Genomic DNA, 14,889 nt, shown 5'->3' on the forward strand with positions numbered 1-14,889 from the left:
ATGCCCAGCTAATTTTTTGTATTTTTGGTAGAGACGGGGTTTCACCATGTTGACCAGGATGGTCTCGATCTCTTGACCTCGTGATCCACCCGCCTCGGCCTCCCAAAGTGCTGGGATTACAGGCTTGAGCCGCCGCGCCCGGCTAGAAATGATATTTTTAACAGGTTAATAGCTAGGGATTCTTTTCACAATTGTAATAATTTATAAGGAAGAGTGTCCAAAAGCAGACATTATATAAAATTCTATGATGGTTGTGTAGTTTTTTATTTTAATATGACTAATGAAATGCTTTTAAAAGTTTGAAAACAAACAAGTTTTTATAAGACCATTTAGTTTCTGAACAGGAGAAATATTCAACACAAATCACTTCTTTTTCTCCTTTAAACTAAAAAGTACGTGTCGTCAATTTATAGGGAATAGGAGACTTCATTCTGCATTGCTTATTCAGCTTTCACTTCCCCATGATGCTAGGGCTGGACACTTTTCTGCTATTCTCTGAGGAGACTGATAGAGGCCACCATTCTATCCCTGACAGACTATAGTCACATCTATTATTCTGCCTTATTCTTGAGACTTTTTTTTCTACATGATTCTCTCTCTTTCCTTTTTTTAGGCCAATAATGGAAAACTGCCTGATAACAAAGTCATTGCTAGTGAACTAGGCAGTATGCCAGAACTGAAGAAATATATGAAGAAAGTCATGCCATTTGTTGCCATGATTAAGGTAAGCTGTGGACCTTATGCAGCTGTGACCACATGAGTAATGGTTAGATAGGACAACAGAAGGATGAGGAAAAGCCTTGAACATAGTCTCCTGCCAGAAATCTGCTAAAACAGCACTTTTCAATCAATGGTTGTGAGAAATGAGCTATCAGATTTTGGATTTACTTGTGGAATTGCTGAGTATGTGAAAATTTATATATTATGGAAGAAAAATTGGTTTAGAATTGCTGCACTGAACTAGTCCCTTCATAGTCTACCTTCCCTTCTTTCAAGTTTGGGAAAGAAACATATTCTTCTGGCTTACATTAGGCTTATAGTGGCTTACATTTCCTAGACCCTGTTCCTGGAACCAGGATTTAATATTTGTATAGGTATAGCTTAACAGGGTAAACGTCAATTATAGTAGTTAGATCAGGGTTTCTCAGCATAGCTCTATTGGTATTTGGGCTAGATAGTTCTTGTGGGGCACTTTCTTGTGCATTGTAAGATACGTAACAGCATCCCTGGCTTCTACTCATTAGAAGCTGGTAGAACTCCGTTTCCTGCTGGTTATGACAGTGAAAAATATCTCCAGACATTGCCAAACGTCCGCTGGGGGTGGAATCACCTTCCACTGGCCCATCATTGAGAATTATTGGGTAGACTCTTAGTTTTCTTCATATGCATAACTGATGTATTACTGATTTTTTGACAAAAAGAAACTGAAAGAAGGCTTATATTGCTTAAGATCTCAGGTTATGGGGCCAGAAAAATCTTGGTTGAAATTCTGTGTATCTATCACTTCTTAGTTTTGAGACCTTATACAAATCACTTAAATTTTCTGAGCCACGGGATTTTTCATCCATAAGATGAGGATACTATAGAACCAAACTTCAGGAGTGCTGTGAGGAGTAAATAACGTACCTTACACACTTAAATAGCACCAGTCAAGAAGTAGACTCAGTAAATGTTGTTTAAAAATGCAAATTAGGTATCTTCCAGCCTGCTAAACATATCGTAGTTATTTGTGTATTGTCCTTTAATTCTTGTGTCTCCTTGACTGCAGATGCCACATGGAGACCAACCTCTTAATTTCTCCAATATTATAATAGATTGGTATTCTTGGATAAACTTTTTAATTCTCTTAGACCAAAGTCACTATTTGATCCTCAGGGTATTTTAAGTTTCAGAAGTAATTTAGAGTCCTGGGTTGACCTACAGCAATCAAGGTGTAATATGACTGCTGGTATGCTCATAGTTCATTGGTTCCCTAATGGCTAGTGTCATTGGTCATAATGCTGAATCACTGTCAGCATGTGGATCCAACAAAATATTCCTTTGTTGGTTGCAAAGGCAATTAATTTTGATGACATGTTTTAAAAGACTCCAGGGAAACGTATTTGAAAAGTAGTTACATATATATGTGTGTGTTTGTGTGTGTGTGTGTGTGTGTGTGTGTGTATAGTGTGTGTGTGTTTGTGTGTGTGTGTGTGTAAAATGATATTAGATTTGAGAGCTGGCTTCTTTAGGATCTCATTTAAATTAGAAAAACCAGCATCAGACTGTTTGAGTAGTAATATATTTTTAAAACTATGTTGGTGATTTGCCAGGGAAATTAGTGGTTTTGCAAACTTTGAAAGGGATTAATAAATCTGGGAATAAAAAAATGACTTTTTAGTGCTTTTCATGGGAAAATGAAACAACTTGCATAGTAAGTTAAAACAGTGAGTAGCAGGAATAATGTCAGGTCACTTTTCATGTAAGTATAACATGTTTTAGGCAGTTATATCTATGCATATGTACTTGGCTCTCTAGGATTCTATTTTGCTTAGCAAATATTGGCTATCCAAGAAAAGAATAAGAAATTATTTTTATTAATTTTTATTTTATTTTGTTTTTTTTTTTTTTAAGATGGGGTTTCACCATGATGGCCAGACTGGTCTTGAACTCCTGACCTCAGGTGATCCACCCACCTCGTCCTCCCAAAGTGCTAGGATTACAGGCATGAGCCACCACGCCCAGCAAGAAATTATTTTTTACATGCCATAGGATTATCTGAATGCTCATGTAGTATGACTTTATTTTTTCTTTAAACTTTGCAGGAACATCTTTGGGGATTTTTTGTTTGGTATTAATTCAATTTTTTCTGAAACAGCTTTAAGATTTTTTGTTTGGTATTAATTCACTTTTTTCTGAAACAGCTTTAAGAAGGTGGTATCTCAGAAAATTAAAAAAAATTTTTTGGTTACCTAAAGGGATATTTTTATACATTTGGTTGATCCTGTAAAGTGAATTCTTTGGGCTTGCCTATTAAGTCAGTCTAAATAAACAATCAGAAAACCATATTTATTTTATAAATCTGAAAACCTTGTGCCTTCCCATCTTTTCAGTGCTGCCATCATCTTATCATACTTTAAATGATAATTGTTTGGAGCCAGTAAATCTCATTAACAAGCAAATGTAGGTAAAGGAAATTATGAGTCTAAGGCCTTTCCTTTAACTGCTGAAATCTGAAGATTTTATCAATTGAGAGAGGCATGATTACTTTGGAGGAAATATGTTTTCAACATATTCTTACTGTGATTTTGTTTTTCTATACCATTTTGGCTATTAGGAAAATCTGGAGAAGGTGGGGCCTCGTGTTCTGGATTTGCAATTAGAATTTGATGAAAAGGCTGTGCTTATGGAGAATATAGTCTACTTGACTAATTCCCTTGAGGTAAGAGGGCCAGGGATTGTCATAATTAGTCAACTATAGTAAACCATAATCCAGCTCTTTTTTTTTATAAGAAATCTTTTTATAAACTTCCATCTTCTGTGTTTAGTATCTTTGACAAATATGTCAGTTAAAAATATTTTTGCAGAGAGAAAAATGGGTGAGTATAAAAATTGCAGGAAAAATATGATCTATCATCTTTTTTCATCAATTATTTCTAATTTACATATAATTCATTATACATTTAAAAACTGGCCAGGCGCGGTGGCCCAAGCCTGTAATCCCAGCACTTTGGGAGGCCGAGGCGGGTGGATCACGAGGTCGAGAGATCGAGACCATCCTGGTCAACATGGTGAAACCCCGTCTCTACTAAAAATACAAAAAAAAAAAATTAGCTGGGCATGGTGGCGTGTGCCTGTAATCCCAGCTAGTCAGGAGGCTGAGGCAGGAGAATTGCCTGAACCCAGGAGGCAGAGGTTGCGGTGAGCCGAGATCGAGCCATTGCACTCCAGCCTGGGTAACAAGAGCGAAACTCCGTCTCAAAAAAAAAAAAAAAAAAAAAAAAAAAACTAACTGTATATGTCTGGATATTCTACTGCAAATTATTATTATTTTTTTTTGAGACAGAGTCTCAGTCGCCTCGGCTGGAGTACAGTGGCGTGACCTTGGCTCACTGCAACTCTGCCTCTTGGGTTCAAGTAATTCTCTGTCTCAGCCTCTCGAGCAGCCTGGAATTACAGGTGCCTGCCACCACGCCTGGCTAAGTTTTGTATTTTTAGTAGAGGTGGGATTTTGCCATCTTGGTCAGGCTGGCTTTGAACTCCTGAACTCGTGATCCACCCGCCTCTGCCTCCCAGAGTGCTGGGATTACAGGAGTGAGCCACCGCTCCAGGCCATGAATTGTTTTTAAGAAACCTTATATTCAGATGCTTTCCAAGCCTCTCATGTCATAGAGTACTCTGAATTGCTGCCTTTTTTCCTCTTCCCTTTTTGATTTGCAGAATTGGATTAATTATAATCTCTGGCTCATGATATATTATGATGATTCCATATCTTGTCATGTTTTTTTCTCCCAATTTATAATAAAATGAACATGAATCTACTACCCAATCCAAGAACTAGAAGAGTACCAATAGCTTTTACATATCTGATTTTCTCCGCTTCCAATCATTGTGCCCCAGTCACAACTTTAAAAATAGATTGTAAATATGCTAGCCTCAGACAACTTAGGCAAAAGGAAAAGTCATTTGCTCTAGAAACTGTTAGAGCACTCAAAAAGTGGTTCTAGGCCAGGCGCAGTGGCTCACGCCTGTAATCCCAGCACTTTCGGAGCCTTAGGTGGGTGGATCACAAGGTCAAGAGATCCAGACCCCTCCTGGCCAACATGGTAAAACCCTGTCTTTACTAAAAATACAAAAATTAGCTGGGCATGGTGGGGCGTGCCTGTGGTTCCAGCTACTCGGAAGGCTGAGGCAAGAGAATCGCTTGAACCCAGGCAGTAGAGATTGCAGTGAGCCGAGATCGTACCACTGTACTCCAGCCTGGTGACAGAGCGAGACTCCATCAAAAAAAAAAAAAAAATGTGGCCCTAGTAATAATGAAGACACTAAAGTAAAAAAATGCAGGTTTGGAGTTTAAGTAAAATTGTTTTGTGAAATATGGAGTATAAAGTTATTTCTATTTAGCATTTTATTGTGAATGAGTTAATGAAATTAATAAACATTAAATGACATCTATTTTATGTATATCTAAATGTTCATATATATTCATGTAGGTCAAAAAAATTCTTGGATCTTTTCACTTGGACAGGATGGACACATCTCATGTTTAGGGTCATCTTATATTCAGACATATGCACTATTTTATATTTCTGAGCTTTTCTTCCATTTATGTAAGCGGAAGCCTTTTATTCTCAAATGATAAATTTCTGAACTTCTGTTTGTCTTAAGTGGAACCCTCTTATGCTGATTTCCATTTTCTCTTATATGGCAGATAGATGCCAGATTTCATTATAGAAAATCATAAACATGACTATATAAATAACAATACTATGAGACATGTAAAATAAATGTTGAATAACTGATTACAGATTTCCTTTAATATTTATATGGAAAATAGTAAAATTGCGCAGACCATTTCATGTTAAGTGGGGAATCTAGTTTTGCTCTTGGTGAAATGAGGTGATGATTAATTTGAATCACATTAAGTGACACTAATAACTTCCATTTTTTTCCCTCTATTTAGCTAGAACACATAGAAGTCAAGTTTGCCTCCGAAGCAGAAGATAAAGTCAGAGAAGACTGCTGTCCTGGGAAACCACTTAATGTTTTTAGAATAGAAGTAAGTTAAAGGAATCTCACTGAATCACTGCATTTTAAAACCAGAAGAGACCTTAGAGATCATTACATTGAAACCTGTTATTTAAAAAATAGAACAAAGTAAGGCCCAGAGAAATTAAGTGGTTGGTTTGTTGTATGCCACATAGAAATGGGGCTGTACCTGAAGTGTCCTAATTCCCTGGTCGGTGCAATACTTAACTTTTTCCTCACTTTACTATTGTAGGAACTATCAGATGTTACTTGTGGGGTTTAAAATAAAACTATGATTTTCAAAATCTGGTTTTTATTTAAAAACACAGGAAATTTAGGACCTTTTTAAACAGTTAAAAGGAGCTTTTAAACCTCAGATGAGTTTTGGCTTGTTATTCAAGGCTGTTTGGTTTTTAGTATAAACTGGATTGATGCATCATCTTAAGTTATGTTGGAATAGCTTTTTTTTAACCCCTTAGTTTTTGGCCATTATTGGCAAAGTTAAAGAGGTTTTGAAGATTCTGGTTTTGTTTTGTTTTTTTAATTATACTTTAAGTCAGGCGTCCCCAAACTACGGCCTGGCCCCCTGAGGCCATTTATTTGGCCCCCCGCCGCACTTCAGGAAGGGGCACCTCTTTCATTGGTGGTCAGTGAGAGGAGCACAGTATGTGCGGCCCTCCAACAGTCTGAGGGACAGTGAACTGGCCCCCTGTGTAAAAAGTTTGGGGATGCCTGCTTTAAGTTCTGGGATATATGTGCAGAATGTGCAGGTTGTTACATAGGTATATACGTGCCATCGTGGTTTGCAGCACTTGTCAACCTGTCATCTACATTAGGTATTTCTCTTAATGCTATCCCTCCCCTGGCTCCCCACCCGCAACAGGCCCAGGATGTGATATTCCCCTCCCTCTGTTTGTGTGTTCTCATTGTTCAACTTTCACTTAATGAGTGAGAACATGTGGTGTTTGTTTTTCTGTTACTGTGTTAGTTTGCTGAGAATGGTGGTTTCCAGCTTCATCCATGTCCCTGCAAAGGACATGAACTCATCTTTTTTTATGGCTGCGTAGTATTCCATGGTGTATATGTGCCACATTTTCTTTATCCAGTCTATCATTGATTGGCATTTGGGTTGGTTCCAAGTCTTTGCTATTGTGAACAGTGCCAAAATAAACATACATGTGAGTGTGCCTTTATAGTACAATGATTTACAATCCTTTGGGTATATACCCAGTAATGGGATTGCTGGGTCAAATGGTATATCTGGATCTAGATCCTTGAGGAAGGAGATTCTGTTTTTTAGTCTCAAAGAATCCATTCATATCAGCAGCATTTAGCAAAGTCCAGGAGACTGCAATCGTGAGAATCTATAAAATGTCCTCCTTGTCTTGATAAGCAGAGGACTTAGATATGTTTTGTTACTTTTGCCACATTTGAAAACCCAGCAAACAGAAAAGGCCTATTTTGAAAATAATAAGGAAATCATGATCATGGGTATGTCCTGAATTTAGCATCATGTAAGAAATACTCTCATTACATTAAGATGTGGTAGCTTTTAATAGTTCAGTCATTTGAGCCATGAAGATAGGTATGTGAAAGTGTTCTTTATAGAAATATATTTATTTCAAGCCATTTTCAAGTATTCTGTTAAGATACTATGTATTTAAATCTTTCACAAGACTCAGTTGACTTCTTTCCACTTAGAAATAATCAATAGGGTTCTGGACTATGTAGCTTCTGCAAGTACAACATAGAACTATGGTTAATGCTGGCCTTGCCACTTATGAGCTGTGTGACCTTGTGCTGATTTTTAGTCTTTCTGGTTCTCAGCTTCTCATTTGTAGAAAAGGGTCCAAAAGAACTACTTCAGGGATATAGAACTAATGTCGATAAAGTGCTTTATCGACATTATACATAGTAGGGATTCAGTGAATGATGGTGGTTGTGGGAGAGAAAATGTAATTACTGTTATTGTCCATCATTAGTGTTGATATATGTAGTTTTAGTCATCTTTACCTAGGCATTTGGTTATAAGCATGAGCTTGTACAGCTTATCCTTCCTATTTGAGTATGGCTTAGTCATGATTTTAAAATACCAGAATTAGATCTGTCTTTCATTGGGCATTGAAAAACATAGCAGAGATTCCCCCTCCCTCGGCAGCATTCAAGTTTCATTTCCTATAACAATCATTTTCTTTTTGTTTTCCTAGCCTGGTGTGTCTGTTTCTCTAGTGAATCCCCAGCCATCCAATGGCCACTTCTCAACCAAAATTGAAATCAGGCAAGGAGATAACTGTGATTCTATAATCAGGCGCTTAATGAAAATGAACCGAGGAATTAAAGGTAAATTGTTCCCTGAGCCTCTTATTTGTCAGTAGCTTGTAGATTAGGTGAGTTCTAAGCAGAAAGGAAAAAGAAAAGAAACCGCCTTGTTTATGGACAGCTGTGTATTATTAGGGAAAAAGTATTGGGTTCAGAATCAAGAAAACTACTCTTTTTGGGATTCTGTAGCTAGGTAGCTTGCTGGCTTTGCCATGTCACTAAAGCTCAAAACTTATTTTTTGTTTACTAATGTGAAGACAATAGAGGAATTAGACATTTTTCCATCTCTCTTTCTAGCTCTAAAATTGTAGTGAGTTATTTCTGTCTCTCAGAGATACTCAGAATTAAGGAACACATACCTTTAATATTCTAAACTAACCTGCCCAGCAGGGTCTGTTCAAGCTATTGAGAGTACAAGCTATTGAGTGTCTTTCGTGTATTAGCCATTTAATCCTTTTACAATTCTATAATACACAGGGTATTCTTATTTTTTCCCTTTTACAAATGATGAAGTGGAGGCTCAAAAATGCTAAGTAACTTGCAAAGTTCGTTTAGTAAACTCTAGAGCTGGAATTCAAATAGGTCTGACTCCAAAGCTTATCAGGTAAAATATGTCAGTAATTTTAACTTACTATCTAGATTAAGTCTGCATCTTTTGTGATTAGATTCAATGTAATAATTGATGGCTTTTCTTTAACCATCCAGCCAGTTCCTCGGGTAAGCAGAGTGTGAAGGGAGATAGAATGTCTCTCTTATTTTTCTTCTGAGCTATGAAAACAAATTAATGTTGTGATTGTCTATTTTGTATTATCTTTTTTCTTTTTGATAACAATCAAAAGATGATTGGCTACTTTAAAAATTTTAAATTTTTAAAATTTAAAAATTTTCTAAAAATTTCTTTTTTCTTTTTTCTTTTTGATAACAATCAAAAGATGATTGGCCACTTTAAAAATTTAAAATTTTAAATTTTTAAAATTTAAAAAATTTCTAAAAATTTATTCAAGACTGTTTGGTTTTTAGTATAAACTATAAAAATTTTCTAAAAAGATTTATAAATCACTATAAAAATTTTCTATCACTATAAAAATTTTCTAAAAAGATTTATAAATCCCAAACAGTAACTTAATTTATGAAACTATATTAGAGTAGTAACATTAATTAAAATAGACTAGAAATAGCTCTTTGGAATTTATTCTGTCATGCATTTTGTGTTTTTTGGAAGTTGTTTCCCTTCTGTGGACATTTATTGAGACATTACCAGTGTTTGTAGAGACAACTGTGTAGAGATTCCTTTGTATGTGCTGGGGGGAGTCCACAGGGTGTTGTTCACTAGGAGCTACATCTGGTGAAGGAGTAGGGAACTAAGCTATTGAAGTGTATGATAATGTAAGGAGAAATTTCTTAGTGCCATAAGAAAGGTACAGATAAAATGTATAGCACAGAGGAATGTGAGATTATTTCCAGTTGTAGTGATCAGGGATTAATTTATGGAGAAAATATTGTTTGGATAGGGCCTTGAACATTATACCCATGAAGGGAAGGGGAAGGGTATGGAAGGAGGGAAATAATGAGTTGCTTTTGTTTCCTGTGTGTGGAGCATCAACAGCAACAGTGTACTAGTGTTACGGATGTTGTTGTTTATAGACATGTATTTTAATTGTGGTAAAATACACCTAACATTTACTACTTTAGTCATTTTTACGTGTACAGTTCAGGAGGCTTGAATACATTCACATTGTTTTGAAACCAAACCACCATCCATCTCTACAGCTTTGTCATCATTCCAAACTGAAACCCTGTACCTGTTAAATAATAGCACCCACTCTGCTTCCCTCCAGTCCCTGGTAATCACTGCTCTACTTTCTTTTTTCTTTTTAAGTTTTATTTTTGACACGTAAGTATACGTATTTATGAGTACAGTGTGAGTTTTTGATACATATTTATAAAATGTGTATTGATCAGATTAGGATAATTAACATATCCATGACTTCAAACATTTATCATTGCTTTATGGTGAGAACACTGAGCAGCTCCTCTTACAGCTGTTTTGAAATATACAATATATTATTTTGAACTGTAGTCATCTGCTGTGCAGTGGAACAGTAGAGCTTATTTGTCCTATTTAACTCTTTGTACCTGTTGACCAAGCTCCTTCCAGTCCTCTCTCTTCCATCCTTCCCAGCCTCTGATAACCACGATTCTACTCTCTACTTCAACGAGATCAACTTTTTTAGATTCCATATATGTGAGTGAGATCATGTGATACTTGTCATTCTATGTCTGTCTTATTTCACTTAATGCCTTCTAGCCTCATCCATGGTGTCATAAATGACAGGACTTCATTTTTTTTTTTTTAATGTCTACATAATATTTCATTGTATACCACATTTTTCTTTTCATTCATCCTTTAATGGACACTTAGGTTGATTGCATGTGTTGGCTGTTATGAATAGTGCTGCAATAAATATGGGAGTGCAGATATCTCTTCAACATACTGATTTCATTTTTTCATTTCTTCATTGCTTACGGGATATATATCCAGTAGTGGGACCGCTGGATCATATGGTAGCTCTATTTTTAGTACTTTGAGGAACCTCCATCCTGTTTTTTATAATGGCTATACAAATTTACATTCGTACCACACTGTTCTACTTCTTCCCTCTGTGTATTTGTTCTCAGTACCTCATATAAGTGGAATCATACAATATATTTCCTTTTGTGTCTAGCTTACTTCACTTAGCAAAATATCTTCAAGTTTCATCATAGTGTTAGTTGCGTTTATTATGTCCTCTCAGTGAACTAGGTACCATAGAATGATAGCTTTCTTCCTCAGAACTTATAGACCACAAGAAGCAGAAAGAGCCTGATAGTGGCTTTTAAAGAAAATAGATATTTGTGTGGACCCACTGGTTAGGATTATATTTATTTATTTATTTTGCGATAGAGTGTCTCTCTGTCACTCAGGCTGGAGTGCAGTGGCACTATCTCAGCTCACTGCAACTTCTACCTCTCAGGTTCAAGCAGTTCTCATGCCTCAGCCTCCTGAGTAGCTGGGATTATAGGCATGCGCCACCACACCCGGCTAATTTTTGTATTTTTAGTAGAGACAGGGCTTCGCCATATTGGTCAGGCTCATCTCAAGCTCCTGGCCTCAAGTTATCTGCCCACCTCAGCCTCCCAAAGTGCTGGGATTACAGATGTGAGACACTGCACCCGGCCTGGATAGAATCGTTATGAGATTATAGCACATGAAAGGATGTATTTCTGCACTGAAAATTGTATTATGTTAAATTTACCTCTGTTTCAAATGTACTCAAATACAGCACTGACTGGGCTCTGCAGAATTCCTATCTCTTGTGTTTTCTCATTAAGCCTTTGGGATAATTCTTATCTCCTTTGTCATACTAGCTGTGAAAAATATTATCTAAAGTGTGTTTTTTTTTTTTTTTTTTGAGACGGAGTCTCGCTGTTTGGCCCAAGACTGTAGTGCAGTGGCATGATCTCGGCTCACTGCAACCTCCGCCTCCTAGGTTCAAGCGATTCTCCTGCTTCAGCCTCCTGAGTAGCTGGGACTACAGGCCCACGCCACCACGCTTGGCTTATTTTTTGTATTTTTAGTAGAGATGGGGTTTCACTGTGTTTGCCAGGATGGCCTTGATCTACTGACTCTGTGATCCCCCACCTCGGCCTCCCAAAGTGCTAGGATTACAGGCATGAGCCACCGTGCCCGGCCATCTAAAGTATTTTAAGTTTGATGTTAGTAGCTGCTATAAATTTTAGGAAATAGAACCATTAGAGGGCGTTTGAAATTGCTATTTGTATAAGTATCTGCAGAAGAGGTCCAACCTTGATACTTTACTAAAAATCCTCAGGATGCCTTGATATCTAAAGGGCCTGAGTATATTGAGTATATGAGATGGAAGAGGAAATAAATTCAGTAACATAGTTCTTGGTCTGTTTGCTACAATAGCCAGCAAGTTGTCCAATTAGTGCCAATTGTATTGAGGGTGATTATGATCTAGGCCTGGGAGGAACTGGACTAAAACTATCATTTCATTCCCCAAAGGCCACTGAGTAAACTATTTGATGATAATAAATTTGAATCATTCACAACCCATGCCATATATGAACTAATAACTTGGAGGTGAAGGCCTTCATTTCACATTATCAGTCCCTAGGGACTTAAAATCACTCTCATGTTTTCTCTAAGAGCCTTATATCTTATGCAGTTGCAGACTTAAATTTCAACAGTTTCAATGATAAGAGAAGTCTGGGATAAAGGCAGTTAAACCACTAAGAATCCATGGACAGTAATGATCAACATGGTGAAACATCAAAGCAAATATGTTTTGTCACTTAGAAGCCTGATTGAGTTTTAAGGTTTCTTTGAAATAGTTTGCTTCAGAATTGCTTGGAATGATGAGGGAGGTCTGTTTTAGACAGAAAGTGTGTGTGTGTGTGTGTGTGTGTGTGTGAGAGAGAGAGAGAGAGAGAGAGAGAGAGAGAGAGGCAGAGGCAGATCTGCGATAAAAGAGACCTTATGCATAAAAGCTGCTGATAGAATTTGTCACTGCTTCTATAGCAAAATATTTGGTACCACTGATGTATAAGTTGAATTGCAATAGCTGTTAAAATGAATTGTATTCTTCCCCAAAATAAGATCATGGCTTTCATGAAGATTGTGCCTGCTCCCTTCCCATTTTGATTTTCAGGGCTTGTACTAAGTCTGGGAATAGACTGTATGGTCCCTGCAGAAACTTTCCAAAGACTCTTAGGCAGGGTTTGCTTTTGTGGTAGTTGCAGGTAATTGTTCTGTAAGCCCCTTCTCTAAACTTGGAGTCCTTTGGTCTTTGTTTCCCAAAGAGAACAGAATGCACAGATAACTTGTATTCTTGGCATAGCCGCCAGCTGCATTAATGTCTTCTTTTATCTCTTATCCCTCTTATGCTAAGCTTTGTAATCGCAACTCAACATGAGGGAGTGTAGCTCAGGTCTGTTTCACAAAGGGGTGGAAAGTAATTCTGAAAATATCTTCTATTTCTATGGAACAGATTAAGTGTAACTAGCCATGCTACACTCAGAATGAGTTACAAACCCAGAATCAGCATTTGTAGTCATTTCTGGTATTTTTCTGCCGTATGAAATAAAACCATTTGATGTTGGGAAGTCTCAGAATTGCTGAATATACTTCTTTTGGGCTCAATTGTTGGCAGGATTGTTCAATTAAAAGGGATGGGCACTTTTTTTTTTTTGTCAGGAGTTATTTTATCAGTTTACATAAGAGCAGATTAGAAAAATCTCAAGCAAGGTGGGTATTGGAGCTCATCCTAAAGCTTAAAATTCCGAAAGCTTAAATTTCTGTCCTTTCTCTGCTTTTTCCTCTCTCTCCTTGTCTCATCAACTTGTTAATACAAACACTTTCAGATTTTGAGCAAATGAGAAACTGGTAATGCCATTTCTTGAAGTGGTAATTATTTATCCAAAAGTATCTCCAAGAAAAGCGACAGCTCTTGCGGGTTTAATGTATTCTAGGAAGCTCAAGAAAGGAATAAGTTTTAGATTTTTTGATGTTCTGTACAATGGTTGATTGAAGCATATAAAAATGATTTGAGAGACCTTATAGGGTAATGCTAAAAAATACACTCAGTTCTTTGTTTCTCTTAGTCTATAATTCTAGGAGATGTCATAATCTCCGTTGATCTGGGTAGAAGTTGAAAAGGGATGAAGATTTGCTACATTTTAGCTTTGCTCCTGAGATTGATTTTTTCTTTCTTTTTTTTTTTTTTTTTTGGGAGATGGAGTCTCGCTTTTATTGCCCTGGCTGGAGTGCAATGGTACAATCTTGGCTTACTGCAACCTCTGCCTTCCATGTTCAAACTATTCTCCTGTTTGACCTTCTGAGTAGCTGGGATCACAGGCACCTGTCACCATGCCCAGCTAAATTTTTTTTGTATTTTTAGTAGAGACAGGGTTTTGCTATGTTGGTCAGGCTAATCTTGAACTACTGACCTCAAGTGATTCACCTGCTTCGGCCTCCGAAAGTGCTGGGCTTACAGGTGTGAGCCACCACAGCTGGCATGGTTTTTATTTAATAATCTGAAGAAAATATTTTTGTTTAGATCCAACAACCAGTGTGTTTAAAATGTGAGTTCTCAGACTGCTTCCAGGGTTTGAGTAAGTGACTGTAATTAAATGCTCATATTGATAATTTGGTTTGTTGTAGACCTTTCCAAAGTGAAACTCATGAGATTTGATGATCCACTGTGGGGGCCTCGAAGAGTTCCTGTCCTGGGAAAAGAGCACACCGAGAAGACCCCCATTTCTGAGCATGCTGTTTTTGATGTGGACCTCATGAGCAAGAAAATTCATCTGACTGAGAATGGGATAAGGGTGGATATAGGCGATACGATAATCTATCTGGTTCATTAAACTCATGCACATGAGAGATTTATCCTGGTTTCTAGGAATACTACTACTCTGATTGTGCCTACTAATTGGCTATCAGAACCTTAGGCTGGACCTAAATGGATTGATTTCATTTCTAACCAGTCAATTCTGCATGTAACCATAATTCTGCCAAGTCGTCTTTAATTCCTGAACCTAATAAATTTTTTTTCCTTTTCTTTGGGTGTCTAAGAAATGGTTTTTGCCAAACTTTTTAAGGAAAACAAATTGTTGCTATTTCTTAGAAGTTTCGCTTCTTTTATGAGGTGTGCTTTACACTGTTTATGACGGCTAAGGTGCACCTAACAGCTTTTTATTGTATATTCATTTATGGAGTTAGCTTTTTTTTTTTAAAAGAAGAATAGTAAATTATCAGCTCATTTTTTTTAATGAAGAGAA

General features: G+C 37.0%; 1 protein-coding gene across 1 annotated transcript in view; it reads left to right on the forward strand.

The window, feature by feature from the left end:
• The window catches only part of LARS1 (leucyl-tRNA synthetase 1), a 74,790-nt gene extending 60,121 nt beyond the window's left edge, over positions 1–14,669 (forward strand). Inside the window, exons 28-32 of the mRNA XM_039475920.2 lie at positions 614–724; positions 3,317–3,421; positions 5,663–5,758; positions 7,935–8,067; positions 14,270–14,669. Coding sequence (XP_039331854.1) covers positions 614–724; positions 3,317–3,421; positions 5,663–5,758; positions 7,935–8,067; positions 14,270–14,475 — 651 coding nt within the window. The 3' untranslated portion in view covers positions 14,476–14,669. The remainder of the gene's footprint in view (positions 1–613; positions 725–3,316; positions 3,422–5,662; positions 5,759–7,934; positions 8,068–14,269) is intronic.
• Positions 14,670–14,889: the final 220 nt, after the last annotated feature.

The sequence above is a fragment of the Saimiri boliviensis genome, chromosome 1 (genome assembly GCF_048565385.1).
Source record: "Saimiri boliviensis isolate mSaiBol1 chromosome 1, mSaiBol1.pri, whole genome shotgun sequence".
NCBI lineage: Eukaryota > Metazoa > Chordata > Mammalia > Primates > Cebidae > Saimiri > Saimiri boliviensis.